Source organism: Zingiber officinale, chromosome 2B, assembly GCF_018446385.1.
Source record: "Zingiber officinale cultivar Zhangliang chromosome 2B, Zo_v1.1, whole genome shotgun sequence".
NCBI classification, from domain to species: domain Eukaryota; kingdom Viridiplantae; phylum Streptophyta; class Magnoliopsida; order Zingiberales; family Zingiberaceae; genus Zingiber; species Zingiber officinale.
The window spans coordinates 89857576-89880875 of NC_055989.1; the positions used below are offsets into that span (position 1 = coordinate 89857576).

At 37.1% G+C, this 23300-nt stretch overlaps 1 protein-coding gene across 1 annotated transcript; it reads right to left on the bottom strand.

The window, feature by feature from the left end:
- Positions 1–20443: 20443 nt before the first annotated feature.
- LOC122046295 (cation/H(+) antiporter 19-like) lies at positions 20444–23300 on the bottom strand. The gene is made up of 3 exons (XM_042606904.1): positions 22988–23300; positions 21909–22907; positions 20444–21820 (listed from the first exon to the last, which is right to left on the bottom strand). Exons 1-3 carry the CDS (start codon positions 23174–23176, stop codon positions 20573–20575), a joined length of 2436 nt encoding a protein of 811 aa, XP_042462838.1. The 5' UTR covers positions 23177–23300; the 3' UTR covers positions 20444–20572.

A 23300-nucleotide genomic window follows, 5' to 3' on the forward strand; every position in this document is an offset into this window, starting at 1 on the left:
TAATTTAATTAATTTAATTTGAAATTTAATTTATTTAATTCGAAATTTAATTTAATTTGATTTTGATCCTTAGTCATCTCACCCGATCTAAGTTGTCAATCAGGGAATCCTATAATTTTGTGAGATGGATTAGATTTTTAATTATGGAGTTTTGGTTTAACTTGTGTTAGATTTAGTTTTAGCTTTGGTCTCTACAAACATGCATTCTTCGGATAAACTTCTAAGCTTGGTGAGTCACATGGACGCCATTAGAAGTAACCAACCTTTCGAGGTTTTTCGAATAGTCCTATCCACGGAGTTTAGTACTAAACCTTGGTCTAACTGGTTGGGATTCATTTAAGGGTAGCTTCGGTCAGTTCCACTTGGCCAAATGCACCAGATCGAAACCATATCTTTCTAGACATGCGATGCCCAAGCTTCCCTAACGTACTATCATCCAAAAACTTCACCAGTACCATGATTCAAGTTAAACTTGGTCTCTTTTTAACTAATCCTAATTACCCTGCCGGGTTAGTTTATTTAGGTTACCCTGTCGGGTAAGTTAGTTTTGGAGGTGCCAGCTATTCTGGAGCCTCCCCCTGAATTATTGGTGTTTAATTTAAATTTTCGTTTTAGGTTTGTGTCGATTCCTTTTATAGTTATAATTAACTTGGTGATAATTTATATTTTGTTGAGTTTTAATATTTTTAAATTTTGATTTCTTTGATTTGTGTTTTGGTTTTTGATTTAGTTTATTCGAGTTAATATAGTATATTTTTTCTTTAGGTATGTAATATTGATTAATTCCTACTTGCGTGGTCAAACACGCTTTCGGAACCCAAGCTTGATTAGTTGATTTGTATTGGGTTATTAATGACTTAAAGGTTTTATTTGAGTTCGACTTGTATCCAAGTCCGGTTTTATTATAACATGCTTTTTGATTGTTCAGGATTAAGTGTAGATTTTTTGATCTTGTAGTGAATTTTTCTAGTATTTATTTTAAGTTATTAATTTCTGATTTTAATGATGAGTTCTCTTCGAGTGTTAGATCTTGAGTTGGATTTAAATTTTTTATTTGTTCCTTGAGGTCTTGATTTTCCTCAAGGAGTGATTTGTTTTCATTTTCTATTTTAATTAACTTACTATTTAAGCAAGAAATAATTTTAAAGAATTTTTTGTTTAAATTAAAATATACCTCATCCGGGCCTTCGGAAATGAGTACGGACTCGTGGCTTGATTCGGGTTCAGACTCGTCTTCCATTTCAGCTTCGCGGGCCATCAGCGCAAGATGACTCTGGTGTTTCTACTCTTCTCCCTCCGATTCGTCCGAGGAGTCGTCCCATGTTGCTTTGAGGGCCTTCTTTTTGGTTGGCTTCGGTTTGTCGAACTTCAGTCTTGGACATTCGTTCTTGTAGTGCCCCTTTTTATTGCATCCGAAGCACGTCACGTTCTTTTGTTCCGAGGGAGAGCTGATCTTTTGAAGGTCCTTCTTGCTGAAGCTTCTTTTTCTCTTGGTGAACATTTTTCTTACCAGGTTCACCAGGTGTTCTTCATCTTCGGTATCTTGATCAGAATCTTCTTCAGATTCAGGCTTGTTCTTCTTTTCTTTGGATGAGCCTGCAAATAAAGCAATATCTTTCTCGGCTCCAGCATTAGTTTGTTCATGTAATTCTAACTCACAAAAAAGCTCGTCTAATTTTAACTTAGATAAATTTTTCAAAATTTTGTAGGCATCTACGATTGATGCCCACAAGCTATTACGAGGAAAAGCATTTAGTGCGTACCTTATTAAATCTCTGTTTTTCATCTGGTGGCCTATCGCGTGGAGTCCGTTGAGGGCGTCCTTGATTCTTGCATGCAGTTGACTTGCCGTTTCCCCTTCCTGCATTTTTATATTAAATATTTTATTTAAAAGTAGGTCTCTTTTTGTTACCTTCGCGTCGCTTGTTCCTTCGTGCAACTCGATCAGTTTGTCCCACAATTCTTTAGCATTCTGATGTGGTCCGACGTGATTCAGCTCTTCTCGTGTTAGGCCGCAATGTAGTGTGTTGATTGCCTTGTTTTCTGTTGATGCCTTTTTCCTCATGTCCGGAGTCCACTGTTCCGGGTCTAGTGGATTTCCGGAGTTGTCGACTGGAGTTCGGTATGCCTTTATAACGCTGAACCATTGATCATAGTCTGTCTTTAGGTACACCTCCATTCTTTTCTTCCAGTACGAGAAGTCATCCCCGTTGAATAAGGGAGGTCGTACTGTGCTAAATCCTTCTAGTTGAGACATCCTGCACACAAGTAAACAAGGAAAAAAAATATTCCAAGACTTGGTCTTGGATTAGTAGTGCGGGAAAAAATAATAGCTGTATCTAAATTGGTGTTGTACCAATTTAGATTTAATTGCAACGAGAAGAAAAGTTTCTAAATTAATAATAATATCAACTTAGAATTAAGCGTATAGCAAAAGAAGAAAAAATATTTTCACCCCCTGTCTGATTGGTGGTTGCACCAAATCAGAGCGGTACCTGCTCTGATACCACTTGTTGGATCATGAAACGTCGATAGAGGGGGGGGTGAATATCGATTCGAAAAACAACGAGTATAAAAGAGTTAAGCGCAGCGGAAATAAAACAGCTTAGACAGATGAACACAATGTCTTTTACTTCCTTCGGAGCCTGTGACGACTTCTACTCAAAGGCCCGTACTCCGTGAGTACTTTCGTTGGGCAATTCACTAGCAATTCGAAATAATGATTACAAAGACAATACAAGGAATGCTAATGAAAATTAAAACAAAGCTATACCGACAGAAAGAAAACCACAAGGATAAGAGAACGTTGTCGGAGCTTCGTTAGCGTCGTTGGAGCGCAGAGCAGCAGAGCAAGCAGTCTAAGAGTTCTGAGTTGATTCTGATCTCTGCCTCCGCCCCATCTTTTATATGAAGCTCGGGGCACCCTGGATCCCTTCCAGGCGCCCTGGTGAGACGTGGCAAGTCCAACCAGCGAGCTCCAAGTGGTGATGCGCGGTCAGGATAATTTTTGCCTCCAGGGCGCCCGGGTGCCTCCCGGGCGCTCGGACCTCCGGGCGCTCGGATCCCCTCCGAGCGCCCGGACCACCTTTTTCCAGCGAACAACTTTCCTACAAAACAAGGTTAGTCCGAGACAAAATAGATCCTGCAAAATAGAGTGTTAGCATAATTACATTTCAACAAAGTAATAGCAAAGAGTATGACTTAGATTCCGTCTTTCCGAGACCGGAATCTAGTCATGATCTCGACTTAGATATCCGAAATGGATCTAAGCCGGATCGACGCCTAATGTTCCCTTCCGGGAACACGTCCTCGCAGTCACTCCCCTCCAGTGACTTACCTCACTTACCTGCCAGACGTCCGGTCAGCCCTTCGACCCGTCTGGACTTCTCGCCAGCTATCCGGTCAGCCCGTCGACCTAGCTGGACTTCTCGCCAAGCGTCTGGTCAGCCCGTCGACCCGCTTGGACTTCTCGCCAGCTATCCGGTCAGCCCGTCGACCTAGCTGGGCTTCGTGCCAGACATCTGGTCAGCCCGTCGACCTGTCTGGACTTTTCCTGCACACTCGATTAGAGTGTTAGACAACAACAAGCTAACTTAACCTGATTTGTCATTCATCAAAACCTGAGTTAAATCGTTAGTGCAAACCGCACCAACACTAACCACCGACCAAAATAAATAAAACCATGATCAGACCAAACATTAATCCGCCAATGTTTGAGGGGGAGTTCGCACACTGGAAACGCCGAATGAAGGTATTTAAAAAAATCGATTTCGAAATGCTTTTAATAATCAAATACAGTTTTGTAGTTCCTAAGGATTAACAAGGAGAAGAGAAAGAAGAATATCTTTAGACGAAGAAGGAGCAAAATGACTTCGTACCAATAGTAGAGTATTGGAATACCACCTGCTAAGTGTATTAATCGCCTCAAGAAGTCAACCACACATCTCAGCCAAAGAACTCTGAGATAAATTTATGGAGCTCCATGAAGGCACATCCGAAGCGAAACTTTCATGAAGGGATATTCTTCGGAGTAAGCTAATAAACCTCCGCTTGGAAAAAGGTGAGACGGTGGCTCAGCTACATGTGAAGATCAAGGAGCTAATCACCGGACTGATCAATCTTGGTGAAACGGTAACCAATCGAGACTTAGTCCACTACACGCTCAACGCCTTTCTCAGAAGTACTCCAGAGTAGACCTCGATCATAGATGCATATTATATCTCCAAGGACTTGGAGGTAAGTACCTTAGAACTTTTTTCAACTTTAGAATTACATGAATCTAGATGTGCAGATTTAAGAAAAGAGTCAAGTCAAAACCTGGCACTAAGAGCTAACAAGAAGGGCGAACTCGAGTCAGACTCAGATCTTGATATATACCAAGAACAATATATGGTAAGAAAGTTTAAAAAGTTTTTTAAATCTAACAAGTTTAAAGAGATGTAGACTAAGAAAAATTCAAGGAGCAAATGAAAGGTTCAATGCTACAATTGTCAAAAAGAAGGGCACATAAAGGATGATTGCCCAGAGCTCAAGAAGGAGAAAGAAAAAGGGCCAAGGCGAACCAAACACAAGAATCTCAAGGCCACTTGGAATGAAAGTTCTTCATCCGAATTCGAGATAGAAGTCTATGTTGGACTGACACTGATGTCTAGTCATGAAGAACCAAGTAACTCAGAAGTTAGCATCGACGAAGGGGGAGCCACATCAGAAAAGTGTAGTGATATAGGGGGAATCAAGTTTCAAATCCGACATGGTAAGTGAAGTATGTCTCTTACCTCCTGATCAATTATATTTTGGAATAAAATCAATGTCTAAATCAATGTGTAAACTGAAACAAAAAAATGAAAGATTGAAAAAGAAAAACTTAGAATTTAAAGTAACCCTAGCAAAAGTATGTCGATTAGAAGATTTCGACAAATTAAAAATTAAAAATAAAAAAATTAAAGGATCAAATAGAAAAACTAGAAAAGGTTGTTACATGTTCACATGTTCAAAATTTTAGAAACTTTCAAGAATTAAATTGGTATTTCATATATCAAAAGAGTCAAATTATAAAAGTATCACAAAATCTATTTCTAAAAAAAATCTTGTCAATCCAGTATGTAGAAACCTATATTGAGTTCCAAAATCATATCTAGTTTAAATTCTTTTAAATTTAATTGATTTGCTAGATTAAAAATTACTTTAGTTAGAAAAATATTTTTTGTGCAAACTTTCTGTTAGAATATTTTGTTCAAAAATTTTATAGTGATAGGACAGTAAATCCTCTGTTAAAATAATTTTTTAAAAAAATTTCTAACCATTACTAAATTTTCTACTATTTTTTTTTTTCCAAAATATTATTTTTTAATATTAAAAATTATCAAAATTTATTTTTTCTGCTGATATACTTTCTATTTTACATAATTATAAAAATTTACAAAAATTTTTAAGCTCAAAATCTATTTTAAACATTTTTTCAATAAAATACATCTCTATGTATAAAATAATTTATTACTACTTACATTAATTATGATTATTAGTGAAAGTTTTATTAATATTCTAGATTATTGTGTTTAACAGTGATAATAATTTTTTGAAAAAAGGTATTTCAGATATCAAAAGAGTCAAATTATAAAAGTATTACAAAATCTATTTCTAAAAAAGATCTTGTCAATCCAGTATGTAGGAACCCATATTGAGTTCCAAAATCATATCTAGTTTAAATTCTTTTAAATTTAATTGATTTGCTAGATTAGTAATTACTTTAGTTATAAAAATATTTTTTGTGCAAACTTTCTATTAGAATATTTTGTTCAAAATTTTTACAGTGATAGGATAGTAAATCTTCTATTAGAATAATTTTTTTAAAAAATTTCTAACCATTACTAAATTTTCTACTATTTTTTTCCAAAGTATTATTTTTTAATATTAAAAATTATCAAAATTTATTTTTTCTGTTGATATACTTTCTATTTTACATAATTATAAAAATTTACAGAATTTTTTAAGCTCAAAATATATTTTAAACATTTTTTCAATAAAATACATCTCTCTGTATAAAATAATTTATTATTACTTATATTAATTATGATTATTAGTGAAAATTTTATTAATATTCTAGATTATTGTGTTTAACCGTGATAATAATTTTTAGAATTTTTAAAAGATTAAAAATAATATTAAAATTAGTTTTTCAAAAATAATTTTTTTAAATCATAAAATATAGTTTTTCAAAAAATATTTTCCATAATTTTTCTATGTATTAGTCATTGCTTATATAACCCTTAGAAGTTTTTTTTTAAAATTATTTTTGATATTTATCACTATTTTTAATATGATAAAGGGAGAAAAATAAGATTAAATTTAGGGAAAGGAATTTTTTTTTTTCAATTTATTGCATTGCATTTAATTTTGCATAGTCAATTGCCATTACTGTCTTGGATTAAACCCTAGCTTAACTTAGATTGATCATATCAAAAAGGGAGAGATTGTAAGTACCCTGTGTTAATTTTGATGTGATCAACCAAGTCAAGTTAGGATGTGTGTATGATGCCTTGTGTCTGAGTGTACAGAGACTTAGGAACGCAAGAAGTCGAGCGAAAGACACAGCGAACGAGAAGAATGACATGAGAATCGAGTCAATGGGATCGAAGCATCCGAGGGACGAGAAGCTGCGGAACAGTACACCGTTGGAACTAGAAGGACGTGCGTGGCACCTCCAAAGGACGAGAAGTTGGAGTAGAAGACTGCTCGAGGAGAAGGCCAGAGTTGGGTTTGGGTGAGTTCAACTCTGAAAGGCAGGAGGATCACCCAAGCGATCGGAGAAGAAGCTAGCGACCGGAGAAGGCGGCGGACCAGTCAGCACTTGGCTGACTAGTCTGAGAGCCCAGACCACCAGGGTACCGAACATGCACCTTGTTGTAGTGGATCACTTTTTAGGTTCACATCAGCAACGATCCAAGAGCTCGGACTGGTCTGGGTGCTCGGACATGAAAAATTCTATCTTCCAACCGTTGCATGAAGATAGAGTTTACCACACTGGAGGTGCTCAGATTACTAGCCAGGCGCCCGAAGTTCGCCACATCAGCAACGGATAGACTTGACCAGAGCTCTATAAATAGAGCCCTGGTTCACCTAGTTTAAAACAACACTTTCCCTGTACTTGAATTTCTATTCTGGTCTTCATTGTTTGAGCTATCAATGTCTTGTACAAGATTTCTCCACCTCCGACTTGTGTCGAAGGAGTCTACTTGTTGAGCTTCATTTGCCTTGGATTAGCAATCTCTCCGGTTGCAAACTAAGTAAATCCTTTTTATTTCATACTTTATTTTATGCAGTTTAATTTTGTTTATTAAAGTATTTGTATAATTAACGTCAAAAGGAGAGAAAGGTACTTTGGTTTTAACTACAGAGCTATTCATCCCCTCCCCCCTCTAGCCAGCCACCAAGCGACCAACAATAGTATCCCTGATGATAGTGAAGGGGTTACTAGGCGATGATGATAAGCAACCATTGACAAGTAACTAGGGGCCTACAGAGGTGCTCATTATGACAAGAGTAGGAGATGTAGTTAATGAGGGAGCATGGAATGATCCGAAATCCCTGTGATCAACAAAAAGAAAAGTAGTCTCATAAAAAATCACATGCCAAGAAATAAATATTCTCCTTGTAGGAATATAAAGATAACGATAATCCTTGTGAGATAAGTTATATCCCCAAAAAAACACACTTGATGGATCTAAAAGCTAGCTTGTGACAATTGTATGGGCAAGTAAGAGGAAAGTAGCTACACCCAAATATTTTAAGAGACTCATATTTAGAAGACTATTGAAAGAGCATCTCAAATGGGGAATGATAATCCAGTGTGAAAGTGGGAAGTCAATTGATCAAGTATGCTACAGTAAACAATGCTTCATCCCAATAAAGTAATGGCATAAAGGCATGGGCTAGCATAGCAAGACCCATCTAAGTGATGTGACAAATCTTGCATTCAACGACTCCATTTTATTCATTCATGTGAGGACATGACAGGTGACTATTGAATATCTCATAGTTTAAGGAGATTGTTGACTATAGGAAATTCTCTCTCCCCCCTCCAAAAAAAATCTGTTTGTCTTGTTTTGATCATTCTACTAAACAGATTTTCAACAAGAGTTCAAAAATAGAGAAAAATTAGAAGTACAATAGATTTGTGTTTAAGTGGATATATCCAAGAATAGCAACTAAAATCATCTATAAAATGTACAAAATATCAATACCCATTGGTAGAGAAACCAAACGACGACCCCCAAACATCAAAATGTATTAGATCGAGAGATCCTATAGTTTGAGACTAAGATAATGAAAAAGACCATTTATGGGTCATTCTAAATTGATATGGCTAACAAAAAGATATAATCATATTGCCTAAAATAAGTAGACCATACTAACAGATAAGACGAGCAACTGCAGCGAACACCGGATGTCCTAGACGATGATATCATGTGTTGGTAGAAGAGTGCTCGCTAAGACAAAGAGACTTTCTAGTAGAGGGCTCACCGGTCTGGGCTAGACGATATAGAGACCATCTTTAAGGATATCTCAAAGTAGTTCCACCTTCGTAGCTTGATGCTTAATAACACAAAAAAGTCTAATGAAATTTAAAAATGACACTATTATTAGTTGTAAAATGAGCAACACTGAGTAGATTTTTAATGATGGCAAACACATGTAATATATTTTGAACCTGCAATAATCTGGCAAGGCTAAAAATAGACAAGTCACAAATATTTTATACAAAAAGAGCCATACCATTTCCAACAACAATTCATGTTACCTTGATATGAGTAGTGAACATGTAGGTTCTCTAAATCTGCTATATAATGATTGGTGGTGCCTGAATCAATGTACTAATCACGATAATAGACTATGGCAGGTTCGACCAACATAGCCGATGGTGGTGGAGGAGAATTGAAATTCTTGTCAAAATGACATTGACACGATGCTGCAAAATCCCCCCCCCCCCCCCATTCCAGATCTAGCATTAGTGCGATGTACAATAGTTAGCAGTGACATGGCCAAACCTGTCACACAATTGACACATGGGCCATTTATTTCCATTATGCCAACCTCCGCGGTATGCACAACCCCCGATTGCTAATTATGGGCTGGGAGTCCATGGATTGTTATAAAAAGAGTTGGGCTCGGGTTCTCCAAATATTGGGCTTATTACTAGTCAATGAAAAAGTGGAGGATGACCCGTGAGGATTGTGAGCCCCTGAAGGGTTCGAAGAAGAGAGGCACCTAACGGAGGGTCCCCTGAAGTAGTGCCTATCTAGATTGGCACCTTAGTGGAAATTTCTCCCAGACGATTTGAAAGCTAGGGATACCATAGGAGATGACTCAATGGCGTGCAACTGCTCCAGTCGCTACTCATGAGTAAGTAACATGCTGGTTAACTCTTCTATGCTTACTCCTTCACTCTTAGTTGTTATGGAAACTACCATAGATTCATACTAGGGTCCAAGTCATTAGAGAATATAGAGCACTAGATTGGTCTCTAGAACCCAATGTCTGACGCCCGTGAGATCATCCTAGATGGATTTCACCTTTTGTAAATTTTAGTCATGGACAACATGCCCTTCTTCACTGCTTGTAGTTGGAGCCAAAGTTGCATGAGGCGTGCACCAGATTGTGAGACCACCATTTTCTCCAATGATGTCCATAAGCCCCTTAAGGTGGTGCAAGAGGGAACAATAACTTGACTCAAGACTTCTTCCGACAGTGTTGATAGAAGCCAACTGAGGAGACGTTGGTCTTACTGCTCCTAGATTGCATATTTGAGTTTGGCTTTGATCTCCTCTACATTGGTTTCATTCCAAGTTACTATTGTCTTAGCTAGAATTGCAGACTCCCTATAAACAAATTGAATAAGCAATGGTCTTTTAGCACAGATAGTACTTGGGATTTCTAGATAATATAATTCCTTTGTTTTAGTTTTGTCAATATTAAGGTAGTGAACGGTGCTGTAATAGTTGCTAGACATGTAGAGAACTAGAGACAGGGTTATAAATGAGCTAAATATTCGTGAACAATCTTGGTGTTCGGCTTGGTAAGAGCTTATTTATATTCATTCAATATACACAAGATTAATTAAACAAACAAAATTGAACAACTCGTTAAACTAAATAAACAAGCTTGAACACATATGTGTTCAGATTTTTAACGTTCGTGAACAACGTTTGTGAACAACGTTCATGAACAATGTTCACGAACCATATTTATTAATAAAACTCTTTTCAATATGGTAAATAAATAATAAAATAAAATAAAATAAATAAATAATTTTAAATTATCAAGCTCAATAACTAATTAAACAACTAAAAGTTTAAATAATCAAAGAAGCTTGAATTGAGAGCTTGATAACATCTAATCGAACCAAGCTCAAGTTAAGCTCAAGTTAAGCTCAAACTAAGCTTAAGCTAAACTTGAATTGAGAGTTCAATAACATCTAAACAAACCAAGCTCAAGCTAAACTTCAAACAAGCTCAAGCTCATAAAAAATAAACCAAACTATGTTTGAACAATTATTTCAAAAGATTGGTTCATTTTAAGCTCGGCTCAGTTACCCTTATCAAACAAACTTGAACACCCCAAAGTTCGGTTCGGCTTGGCTCGTTTACAGCCCTAGCTAGAGGGGAGGGGGTGAATAGCTTATTTTGCTTCTTTGAAGATGATTTGCAGTGGAAAACTTGAAGCAATACTAACACTTTGATTTTATTTAGTATCCACCTCCTTAAGGTAACTAATCCAAGGATTCACTCCTTATTCTCAGAGATGCACTATGAAAATTTCCTTTGTGGAGACAGAGAAGTCTCATACAAGCTCAAGCATAAGAAAACAACCAAGAAACACAAACTAGGTTTCAATGGAAATTAAAAATAACTTTACAACATGAACCTTACTTTGTTTGCTCTTTTCTTGCTTTGGATTGCCTCTTGGTGGTGGAAAATACAGCATCATTTCTTCTCCAAACACCCAAGAACTTACTGAAACAAGTGTTGTTCAAATCTTTATCAAAACCTCTTTTCTAGGGTTAATTCGACACCTCTTAATTGATTGACTTACCCCTAATCAATTGTCACGTCAGCTACAGAACGATTCTTTTTCGCCTTACTAATCGATGAGTGATCTATACCAATCAATTTGGTAGCTTATAATCGATTCCTAATCAATTCAGAAGCTTTTTATCCTCGTGAGAATTTCTCAATTGATTCCAACACTTACTGTGCTATCGCGAACAAGCTTCAATTGAATACCTTAATCAATTGTTGAAGCTTGAATCAATTCCCCCCAATTGATTCCAAGCCCTTCTATTCTCATGTCAAAACACCCTTAATCGATTGTTCTAATTGATTAACACAAGGCCTAATCGATTCATTTCCTTACTATGCTAATCGATTAGAACATGCCCCAATTGATTAGGCATTGACCTTGGGCTAATCGATTGAGCTATTCTATTGCCCAACCCTAAACTCTAAACTAGATTTTAGAATTTCTTTGCCCAATCCTAAAGTTATCTTTGACTTGTTGGGACTTCCCGTTACCTAGCATTCGGTTACCCTTGACCTGCAAAAGCTTCTTTACCAAGTATTTAGTCAACCTTTGACCCATTTGGATTTTTCATCTCATGCCAAGTGTCTGGTCCTTTATGACCCACTTGGACTTACCATCTCGTACCAAATGTCCGGTCCTCCATGATTCATTTGGACTTTTTTCTTGCCAACTTTCCATTGTACTTTCGATCATCAAGTGTCTGATCAACTTTTGACCCACTTGGATTTTTCTCTTGCCTAACCTTGCTAGGATTTTTTATTGCCTAACCTCCAATTAGATCTTCCACTACCTAGTTTCCAACTAGGTTTTCTATTGCCTAGCCCCGTTAGGATTTTCACTGCCTAGTTACTAACTAAGTCTTCACTGTCTAGGTTCGCTAGGACTTCAATTATCTAGTTCCCAACTAAGTCTTCACTGCCTAGCCCTCTAGGACTACCCGTTACCTAACTTCTAGTTAGGATTTTTCGTTGCTCAATCTTTAGTTAGGACTTTCTTAGTCTACCATTGACCTTCCTGAATTCTCTCTCACATATTATCAAATATCGAAATTCAAGCTCAAGCCAATTAGTGCTTAGTCAAACTAGTCAACTTTGACCCGAGAATGATTGCACCAACAATAGTTATTGTTACCTGCAAATTTCTGACCATAGGATCGTTGGAATTTTCCTTTCGCTCTGATACCAATATAGAAAAGTATATTGTATTAATTTTTAGCTCATGATCACAATGTGTTGTTGATACAATATTTATAGGGAAATAATGATAAGTAAAAAGGACCATGATAAATAATGATCATTAATTTGTGTGATTAGATATGATCCCTAAGAATTTGAAGATGATTGCAATCTGGATCTGGAATCTTGAAAAGTATATCTCTTAACAAAACTTAATTTCTACTTCTATTTTGGATTGTAATAATGACTTGAACCAAATTAACTATGTAGTCTATATAAATATTATCTAAATGGACTTTCTTTTGAGATTTAAAATTTTTAGGTCACTCTGTAATTATAAATAATGGGGTGACAACCACACATAACTTTTTGCTTATTTTCAATTTAAAGCATTGTGAAACTCTCACTTATTGATTTTCATTGAATTGGAATTTATTAAGACAATTCCTTATGACATTCAAAATTTATCAACTTCAATCTCAACATTATGGTATCTTGGAATCTTCTATATCTAAGATTTTTTAAGCATTGAGTCCGAGTTCGTTTTATCTATTTTATTAATTTAGATATTTTTTCCTTTCTTCAATTTATTATTAACGAGATATCCTTCTTATTTTTTTTTCCCATCATATTCATCTTATCATAATGTTCTTTTTTATATACAGATAGAGAATTTACTATTCGACTATTTATAATGTGACGGTCCAATCCCATATAATTAATATTTTTTTTTCTTCAATTTATTATTAACGAGATATCTTTCTTATTTTTTTTTCCATCATATTCATCTTATCTCATAATGTTCTTGTTTTTTTATACAGATAGAGAATGTACCATTCGACTATTTTTAACGTGACGATTCAGTCCCATATTTCATCCATTAGGTAATTAAATTTTAAAAGTATGATAATCTTTTAAGGGTGTCAAAAAAAAATTGGATCTAAGTTGATCTAAACAAAATTAGGTTCGGATTAAAAATTTTTGGATTCGAATTGGAGAGTTTTAGGTTGAAATTTTTTGGGTCGGATTCGAATTGACCCAAATTTAAGATATAGTAAATTTTTAGAGTTAAATCAAATTTTATTTTAAAAATTAAAAAATTTATATATATATTAATATCAATAATGATAAATTATTGAGATAAAAATAAAAATCATAAGGAAACTAAAAAAAAAATTATTTTGAATCAAAAATTTAAATTATTTGAGTCGGGTTTAAATGGGTTGGATTCGGTTTCAAATTTAGAAGTTTTAGATCGAATTCGAATTTAGATCAGATTTAGATTAGGATTTTAAATCTTTTTTAATCCGGCTCGAATTCAATCTGATCCATTCGAAATGAGACCGTTACAACTCCTGACACGATATGCCTATTATTACCGGTAATTCAATCGTGATAAATATACTTTCCATGAAAATTAAATCGTAATTAGTTGAGAAATGCATTCTATCTTTTATCCGTACGCAAGTCCCGGGCCTATGATTTATCTAGATAAAGATATTTCACTTTATTGATTGACATTTTTCATATTTGAGTCCAGTAATTTTTGTTTCCCCAAAATCATCCCTCTATCAATTGAAATATCTTGTGTCTCATTTAATGAACAGAGAGCGACCTCTAACACTATGACTTTACCAGTACTTTAATCAAAGATTCCAGGAACGATGTCGATAGCTGCTTGTAAGTGGGGGAGTTCGTGTTGATCCTGGAATGAATTGATAAGAATATTAATAGCGAATGTATTCATCCTTTGTCATAATTATAAATAGAGGAGTTGATAAAGATAGAGACCGACAAAACTTCCTCCCGTGAACATAATCAAACTGGTATATAAATAGTAAATTAAAATGCGAGAGCAGATCAAATCCAATGAATAATCTTTTTAAAAGTATAAGTAGCTAGTGATGACGGAGCTAGCATTTCTCCCTCATCACCTAAACCGATACATAACTAAGAAAGATGAAATGAGAAACGATGTCGCTTATCTTCTCAACATCTGACATCTAACATCTCTCCCATTTAGCTGTAGATCTATTTATAGATATGTTATATTAATGATTTTTTTATATCAATTTCACGAATATGAAGAGAGAGATATATATAAATATATAGATGTTGAATACATAATGAAATAAATCTCAAATCATCAGTTCTTATAAATCGATCCTTGATCATTACATTAAAAATATCATATATCTACCGTCTATATTAACCTCTAGTAAGTCTCCTAGGATGGATCTAATGATTAACGTATGAGGTGTTGTCATAATAAGGTCTGAGATTTATATCTCAAAAAAGTCAAGATAAATATCTTCCTTATATATTAGTCATTATTTTAAATATTAGTAATGATTCATAATTTATTTTCTCTATATTAATTTTAAAATAAATGGATGGAGACACTATACACGAATATATTCGTCTTTATTAACCTTTAGTATCTTGTAATTTGTACGTGGATGATTTTCCTTGTGTAATTTTAAAGTCAACTGTGTTGTTCAAAAGATTGATTGAGAAGTTGTATCGCCATTTCTTTAACAAAATCTTATCCTTATCCACTAGCGACTGTCGCTGAGTCACGTACCCTGTTGACGAAAAAAAATCTAGAGACATCACGTTGTTTACTTATTCAATGATTGATCGTTTTTTGGCTGAGTGTTTTTTTTTTTAAGTTGCTGATGACACAAATAACTCGATGTAATTTTCTTACTTTAATTTAATGTCTAAATAATAAGTTTATGCATATTTTTTATTCAAATATTCTTGATAAATTTTTATTAGCACTTTCCTATTTATTTCGGAAGTCTTCCCATAAAAAAATTCAATCCATCATCTTTAAAATTAATGTTAAATATATGATACTAATTAAAAAAAATTTAAAAAAATTAAACGATGACATATAAATTGAAAGACGAATAAAAAACTACAATGGTACTATCATTGAGAGCCTTATTTATATAAACCAATTAGGTCTTGTGATGATTTGTTATTTGAGACAACTGTTATCGCTTTTGAAGTATCAACTAATATTGATATTGTAATGCAATCAATTGTTCATAATGAGATAAATGTAGTTGATTATTCCAATATAGATGAAATACCAACACATGAATATCAACAATATAATTATATGAAATGCTAAAGGTTAGTGAAAGAGAAGTATGAGAAGACACTTCTTGTAGTCATTCTCAACTATCAGCTACTACAAGGTTATTGAATTGAAAACATAACATTATTTTTCTGAAAGATGTTACGATGACATTTGTTAATTGATGTCAGAGTTGCTCCTTGCTGATAATATAATGACTGATAGCTTCTATGAAACAAAGAAATTAATCAGAGGTTTAGATTTGTTTATAGAGAAGATTGATTGTTGTATAAACAATTGCATGATATTTTGAAATGAAGATAGCGATATGAATGAATGCAAAATATGTACTCACCTTCGTTTTAAGCACCATACTCGCAACTAGGGAAGAAGAAGAAAAATATTGATTGGAAAGTGATGTATTATTTTTCGCTAATTGCTAGACTTCAGTGCTTGTATGCATATGCTGCTATAGCTTGCCACATGATGTAACATCATGAGCATGGGCACAAAGGAGGTATAATGTGTCATCCTTGTGATTGTCCTGCATGGAAACATCTTGATATTGTATTTCCTTCCTTTGCAAGGAAACCATGTAATATGAGATTAGGACTTAATGCAGATGGATTTCAACCATTTGGTTAGTTGGGATAGCAATATCCATCTTGTCCAATCATATTAATACTATGGATAACAATTAAAAGATGAAAGATGAATTTACCACTATGGATGTACATAAAAGATGAATTTATGTTCCTTACCGTGCTTATTCCTAGTCCAATCAATTCTAAAGATAAGATAAGATGTTTTTTTGCAACATATGATTGTCAAGATGAATGAATTATGGAATGTAGGATTGTTGACTTATGATATTGCAAGTAAAACTAATTTTACATTGCATGCTGTCTTATTATGAACGATCAGTGATTTTTCAGCATACTCAATATTGTCGGGATGAAGCATGACTGGTAAATTAGCATGCCCACATTGCATGACAGAGTCTGATGCATTTTCATTACCTTGCAGTGAGGAGGTATTTTGGTTTGATAATTATCGTAAATTTTTACCAATTGATCACCCTTTAAGGCGAAATAAGAAATTTTTTTTAAAGAATGTTGTAGTTAGAAAATCTCTCCCAATAATTCATGCTTAAGGTGAAGAAATCATTGAACAAATAGATAGTTATGGATTTCTCCTAGTATCTCAGCCTAATTCTGATGAGATAAATAAATATCTTGTTAGGATGTGGAAGTGTAGTTAGAAGAAAAAGAGCATTTTCTAGGAGCTGTCTTATTGAAAGTATCTACTTATTTGACATAATATAGATGTGATGCACATTGAGAAAAATTTCTTTGATAATATCTTCAACACTGTGATGAATGTGTCTGGAAGAACTAAAGACACTGTAAAATCACATGAGGAATTAAAAGAACTAGTTAATATACCAGAGTTGCATCAGAATGAAACAACTAATAAATTTACAAAAGATTGTTATACATTGGACAAAGATAACAAACAAGCTTTATGTAGTTGGTTGAAAGAAATCAAATTCACAGATGGATATGCTTCGAATATGACTCAATGTGTGGATATGAATAAGTTAAAGATGTTTAGAATGAAGAGTCATGATTGTCACGTATTCATGCAAAGACTTATTCCAATAGCTTTTATGATTTACTTTCCAATAATGTATGACAAGCACTTACAGAGTTGAGTCTGTTTTTCAGAGATTTGACAGCGAGGTGTATTATAACGGTTGATATGCTTCGGCTAGAAACAAACATTCCTCTCATACTTTGTAAGCTGGAGCACATATTTCTGCCTAATTTTTTCAATTCAATGAAACATCTATCAGTACATTTACCATATGAGGTATGAATAGCTAGTCTTGTGCAGTACAGATGGATGTATCCATTTGAACGATTTTTGAGAAAATTAAAGAATAATATTTGTAACAAAGCAAGAGTTGATGGGTCAATATGTAATGTTTATCTGGTTGAATATGTACAATATATTTATCCTTTAATATACTAAATTTTTAATTTTTAATTACAGAAAAATATACGTGGGAGGATAGACATGAGGCAAATTTGCAGCGACTTGAAATATTTATTGTGTCAAATTATACAAAGACATCTTATATTATATAAGAAGGAACAACACAAGGCTAACTTATGTATCCGACGAGATGTGGGGTGCATGGACGACCACTTGGTCTACAGAGAGATGACAGAAAAAAGCTCTAAAAGCTTGAGAAAATAGGAATACAGAGCCAAATAACCCGAGCACTGGATTCACTCGACATACATCAGGATCTTGATCCATTGTTGATTATGCTATAGATCTAGTGAGTGTAATTTAAAGTTATATAAATAAAATTTTTATTTATTAACAAACTTGTATAATTTTGGCCTAACTTATTTGTATATGGAGGAACGTTCTTTAGAAAGATAACTCACTTGCCTGGAGATCTTTCTCAAGACTTACTAGAGAAAGGATGACACATGTGATTTTCGATTTAAGAACATTGGAGTTTGAATAATTAATTTTATTATATTTAATCATTAATAATGATTAATTAGCTTTAGTAATTATATACAAGATATAAATCGTATATTTTTTTCATACAGGAGGAAATGACAAGTAGGATGACTCAGACATCTTAGCCACCAGTAGAGGGAGAGGAGTCACAGGATCTATCTACCTAGCAAATAAATGATATTTATTATGATGTTGTAGGTGAAAGGACAAAGAACTTCTCCCTCTACGGCCTTAGCTCCTAGGCTAAGGTGGTATTTGATTGGTTGAGGACTCCTAGGGGGTCGTGCTAATTCTTCTTCTTCTTCTTCTTCGGTGGAGTCATTAAGGAAATAAAATCAAGAATTAAAGACTCAATTGACTATGATGGATCAGAGGTGGACTACTCAGTCAGCGAACAATAAGTAGATATTGGCCCAGATGCGAACAATCATTACTTCATGGGCCCAGTTACAGCTCAAGTCACTAGATGGTATTGAGTCACAAGAGACTCGAGACCCATCATATCCCGCCGATGATTAGATTATTCTGAGCTATGTTCAACTACAACTTGATTTTTTTTATTTATCATACATAAATTTAGTAAAATATATTTATTCTATTTAGATATTTATCTTCAATTGTATTACATTTTTTCAGGAGTATACATTCACCATCATCACCCTCATTGAATATCCAAAATATAATTCAGGTATTTTTTTTACATGTAAAATTAGTTATATATTTTTGAGTTATATATTATATTTGTATCAATTTATTTTGATCATAATCTCTTGTATTTGACTTTTATAGGATTGTTTTTGGATATATGTGTAGGAGATGTATCCTGGTAAGTATTTTGAATATTTTATTTTGGACATTAGATACTTGTCATTCACTTTGGATAGTTATGATTCTGTGAGTATTTTGTATTTGGATAGTTATGATTATATTTTGTACTAAATTTTGGATAGTTATGATTGTATTTTGTATTGAATTTTGGATAGTTTGATTGTTTGTATGTTGTTAGCATGTTATATTTGTGAGTATGTTGTATGAATTGTGATTTATGTGTGGATTATGTTTGTATTGCTGATGATTTTTATTAATATGAAAATTGTATATAGGATATGTTGTAAATATATCTAATTTTTTTTTAAAAAAAAATTATTTAATTTTACCGACGGAATAAATATTACGTCGGTGATTTTCGATGAAAACTACCATTCTATCAGAAAATATCAAATATGTACAGTGGATTTCGATATAATACCGAATGAATATGTAATTCAGTCATTATTTACCGATTGAATTCCTGATTTCGTCGATAGTTTATCGACTGAATTATAGATTAGTTGATAATTATCAATTGAAATTCAGATTCGGTCGGTATTTTTATTGCTTGAATTTGAATCAGTCAGTAAATTCCGTTATCCCACCGTCTAGATGTGCCGATGGGATAGTATTTCTGTCGTTAACTTCATCGACGGAAATTTAAATTCCATCCGAGAATACAGACTGAATATCAATTCCGTCAGTAAGTTGTATTTTTGACCTAATTATTTTTGATATTACATATTCTGTCGTTATTCCGTCAGTAAACTCAAATATCGATAGAATTATGATGAAAATTTCAGTCGTTATTTGTTGTTAATTTTTAATAGAATGAATGATGCGAACACTTAGTTAACTAAAAATATTAAAATACATTGTAATAGTGATGAAGTATAATTAAAATTTATGATTAATTGTTTGCTATGATTTATGTTTTAAAACCTGAGTAGTCAACTTCAAGAATCTATCATATTTTCAAGTCAATTAAGCAACAACGGAACAATCTCGATTGCACATAATTTACTAATATGAAAATATTAAAATACATTGTAATAGTGATGAAATATAATTAAAATTTATGATTAATTGTTTTCTATGATTTATGTTTTAAAACCTGAGTAGTCAACTTCAAGAATCTCTCATATTTTCAAGTCAATTAAGCAACAACGGAACAATCTCGATTGCACATAATTTACGAATTCATATTAGTAAAGGAAAAAACTAGTACACTAAGCTGAATTAATTAATTAAACAACAAAAATATATAGTAAAGCGGAGCAGATCAAAATGTTCCTAAACCCTATAACACTCATCAAGATTGAACATATTACATAAAAAAAAGAAAACATATTATCAAAATTGAAAGAAAATAAATCTCGAGTCAAATAAAGTATAAATGTATCATTGATACGCCACTTATCATCAGCACCACCTCATAGTAATTTTTTTTTGATATTTTTTACAATTTGTGATATAGAAAGGGCTCAATTTTTTTCAAACATCTTCTATATGCTTGAATAATTAAATTATTTAGAGTTTAAAAAGTAAAAAACAATTTTTTTAGATTTATAATTATTTTTTAATATTTTCTTAGCCCCTAGTTGATTGGGCCTGAGGCAGAGGCCTCTTGGGCCTCCCTCAGGTCCGGCCCTCTCAGTTCACCTTTCTTTCTCTCCGATCCCTCGTCCATTGACAAAGGAAGTTGGATCACGCATATGAAATTATATTTAGTCGATTATTGGTTTTATAAGAACAGATTAGACAAAGCGAGTTATATGGGAACACGTTCTTTGATTACTAAAATATAATACAATGCCTAATAAAATTATTCGCCATGAGAAAGAAGGTAGCGACGATCCACCGATCGGGCAAATTTAGTCGTTTACGGTGTTTGCGATCCACCGTTGCCTTTGCCACGGACGGACGATTCCGGTGTGACAAGAGCCAGCGGCGTGTCCGGCACATCGTACACCGTGGCGTCTCCCGCCTCGGACGCCGCCTCAGTCGTGTTCAATGCGTCGGCCTTGGGATCGTATCGCTGTATCACAAGAACCGACGCAACGGTTGAGAATTCCGGTGAGGCCAGATAGCTCCCCACGGGTCCCAGCTCCGCGCAGTCGGTCCTCTCCACCAGCGGAATCGCCGCCGGAGAGCGGCCAGCCAGGAACAGGTTGTACCGTCGAAGAAGCCCCTTGATGGCAGCTATAATCTTGACCCTGTCCTCCGCCTCCACCTCCTCGTACCTGGCTGACCCTTCCTCCGCCGCCGAGGAAGACGCCATCCTGTCCCTGAAGTTGGCGATGCACTCCTCGTCTTGCTCGAGGTCTTGTGGATTCGTGACCGACGGGGAGAATCGGAGGACCGTGAGGAGGATGCCCGGGTGCTCTGCCATGCGCGCGCCGTAGGCGAGGGCCTCGCGGTCGTCGGGGCCGCCGAAGAAGAGGACAGCGACTTCGAAGCAGACCTCGCTGGAAGGGACTTGAGTGGTGCCGCCGAGGCCTCGGTCGATGAGGATGGCAACGGAGCAGGGGGCTCGACGGAGTAACCGCTGATTGACGAGGTGGTAGGCGTGGCCAGTGGACTCGAGCGTGCCGTCCATACGCTGGACCTTGTGAAAGGGGAGGATAATGAGGGAAGCGCGCTTCCGCTGGGCGCTGGCGATGATGTCTTCGTGGATGGTGTCGAGGTCGGATATGGCCGTGAGGGGGCGGAGGGTGACGGAGCTGAGCTGGCGGTAGGCTTCGAAGGCGATCACCAACTGGTCGGCGTTGCCGCAGCCGCTCGCCTTGTTCCAGAAGGGCAGGCCGTTGCGGCGGGACTTGTGGACCATTGAAATGGCCGAGGAGCGCTCGGATAACTCCATGAGGTGCATGGCGTAGACGGTGAGGCTGCGGCGGCGGGTGCCTCGGGAACACTCCACCAGGCTTATCATGGTGGCGACGTTTCGATCGCTGCGGAAGCATGCCAGCACGCGGAACTCGCTGTCCATGTCGGACCGCTCCACCGTCCGGTGCTTGTATGGCGGCGCCCGCCGCGCTGGCTTGTAGATGGCCATCACGATCGGAGTGGTGATGAAGGTGGTGAACAGCGCCATTAGCACCATGATGGCGAACGTTTCGTCGTTCAGCACCTGTTCGATTATATGCGTGTGAGATTGAGAAAGCAAAGCAGAGAGAAAGAAGAGAGTGCGGTCTTCATGTCGATAGTCCTCGTCAGACCTTGCGATCTCTCCCGATGTTGAGGACGATGAGCTCGACGAGGCCCTTGGTGTTCATGAGGAAGCCGAGTGTGACGGCTTCGCGGACGGGGATCTTGGCAAGGAGGGCGGAGACGATAGTGCCGAGAATCTTGCCGATGCAGGCGTTGGTGATGACGAGGACGAGAAGACCCCAAGAGCGGCCGCCGCTGATGGTGGCGACGTTGGTCTTCAGGCCGCTCGAGACGAAGTAAAGCGGGAGGAAGAGACTGGTGACGAGGTCTTCGATCTTCTCAATCAGGATGCCCGCAAAAGGCCCGTCCTTGGGCACGACGACGCCGATGACGAAGGCGCCGAAGAGGGCGTGGATGCCTATGGCGTCGGTAGCGAACCCGGCAGCGAGGACGATGACGAGGGTGGCGCAGACGTAGGACTCCTTGATGGGCTCGCCTTCCGTGGTGCGGTGGGCCATCCAGTGGAGGACGGGGCGGACGAAGATGACGACGCCCGCCAGGAAGGCGATGCCTGTGAGGAGGACCCAGAGTGATACGATGGGGGACCCGGAGCCAGAGAGGGCGATGGCAAGCGCGAGGAGGACCCAGGCAGCGACGTCGTTGACTGCGGCGGCTGACATGGCCATGCGTCCGAGATCGGTGGTCAGGAGCTTGAGCTCGGCGAGGATGCGAGCGAGGACGGGGAAGGCGGTGATGGAGAGGGCGACACCCATGAAGACGAGGAACGGGGCCTGGCGCGTGCCCTTGACGATGGTGGAGCTAAGGACGAAGGAGGTGCCGATGCCGAGGGCGAAGGGGAGGGTGATTCCCGCGAGCGCAATGGCCAGGGCGCCCTTTCCCGTCCGGCGGAGGGAGTGGACGTCAAGCTCGAGGCCGACGAGGAAGAGGAAGAAGATGAGGCCGATGTTGGCCAGCGTATCGAGCACCGTCAAGCTCTGCTTCGGGAACACGTTGCTCATGAACCTCTCGTTGCGGCCCAACGCCGACGGCCCGAGAAGAATTCCCCCCTGCGTGCCAATCAAAAATCAATCATGTCGAATTCCATCGGTATTTCTCTGATTTACGTCGTAGACGGAGAGCGACGTACGATGATCTCCGCGACGACGCGGGGCTGCCGCATGGGCCGGAGCAGGAAAGCGAGCCCGCGGGTGACGACGACCACCAGGCAGATCTGGAGGATGATCAGCGGCAGCGCGTGGTGCAGCGGGCTGTCGCCGTCCCACGATCCGTTCGACGTTACCGATATCGGCGCTGGGCAGTTGTTCGCCGTCGCCATGCGCCCTCTCTTTGCCTTTACCTCAGTCGGGAATTTGATCGAACACCCGGCGGGTGCCTTGGCTGGGCGGGACTCCGGTTATTTATAATTTAGTGGATTCGATAGGACACGTATCGGCACGCAT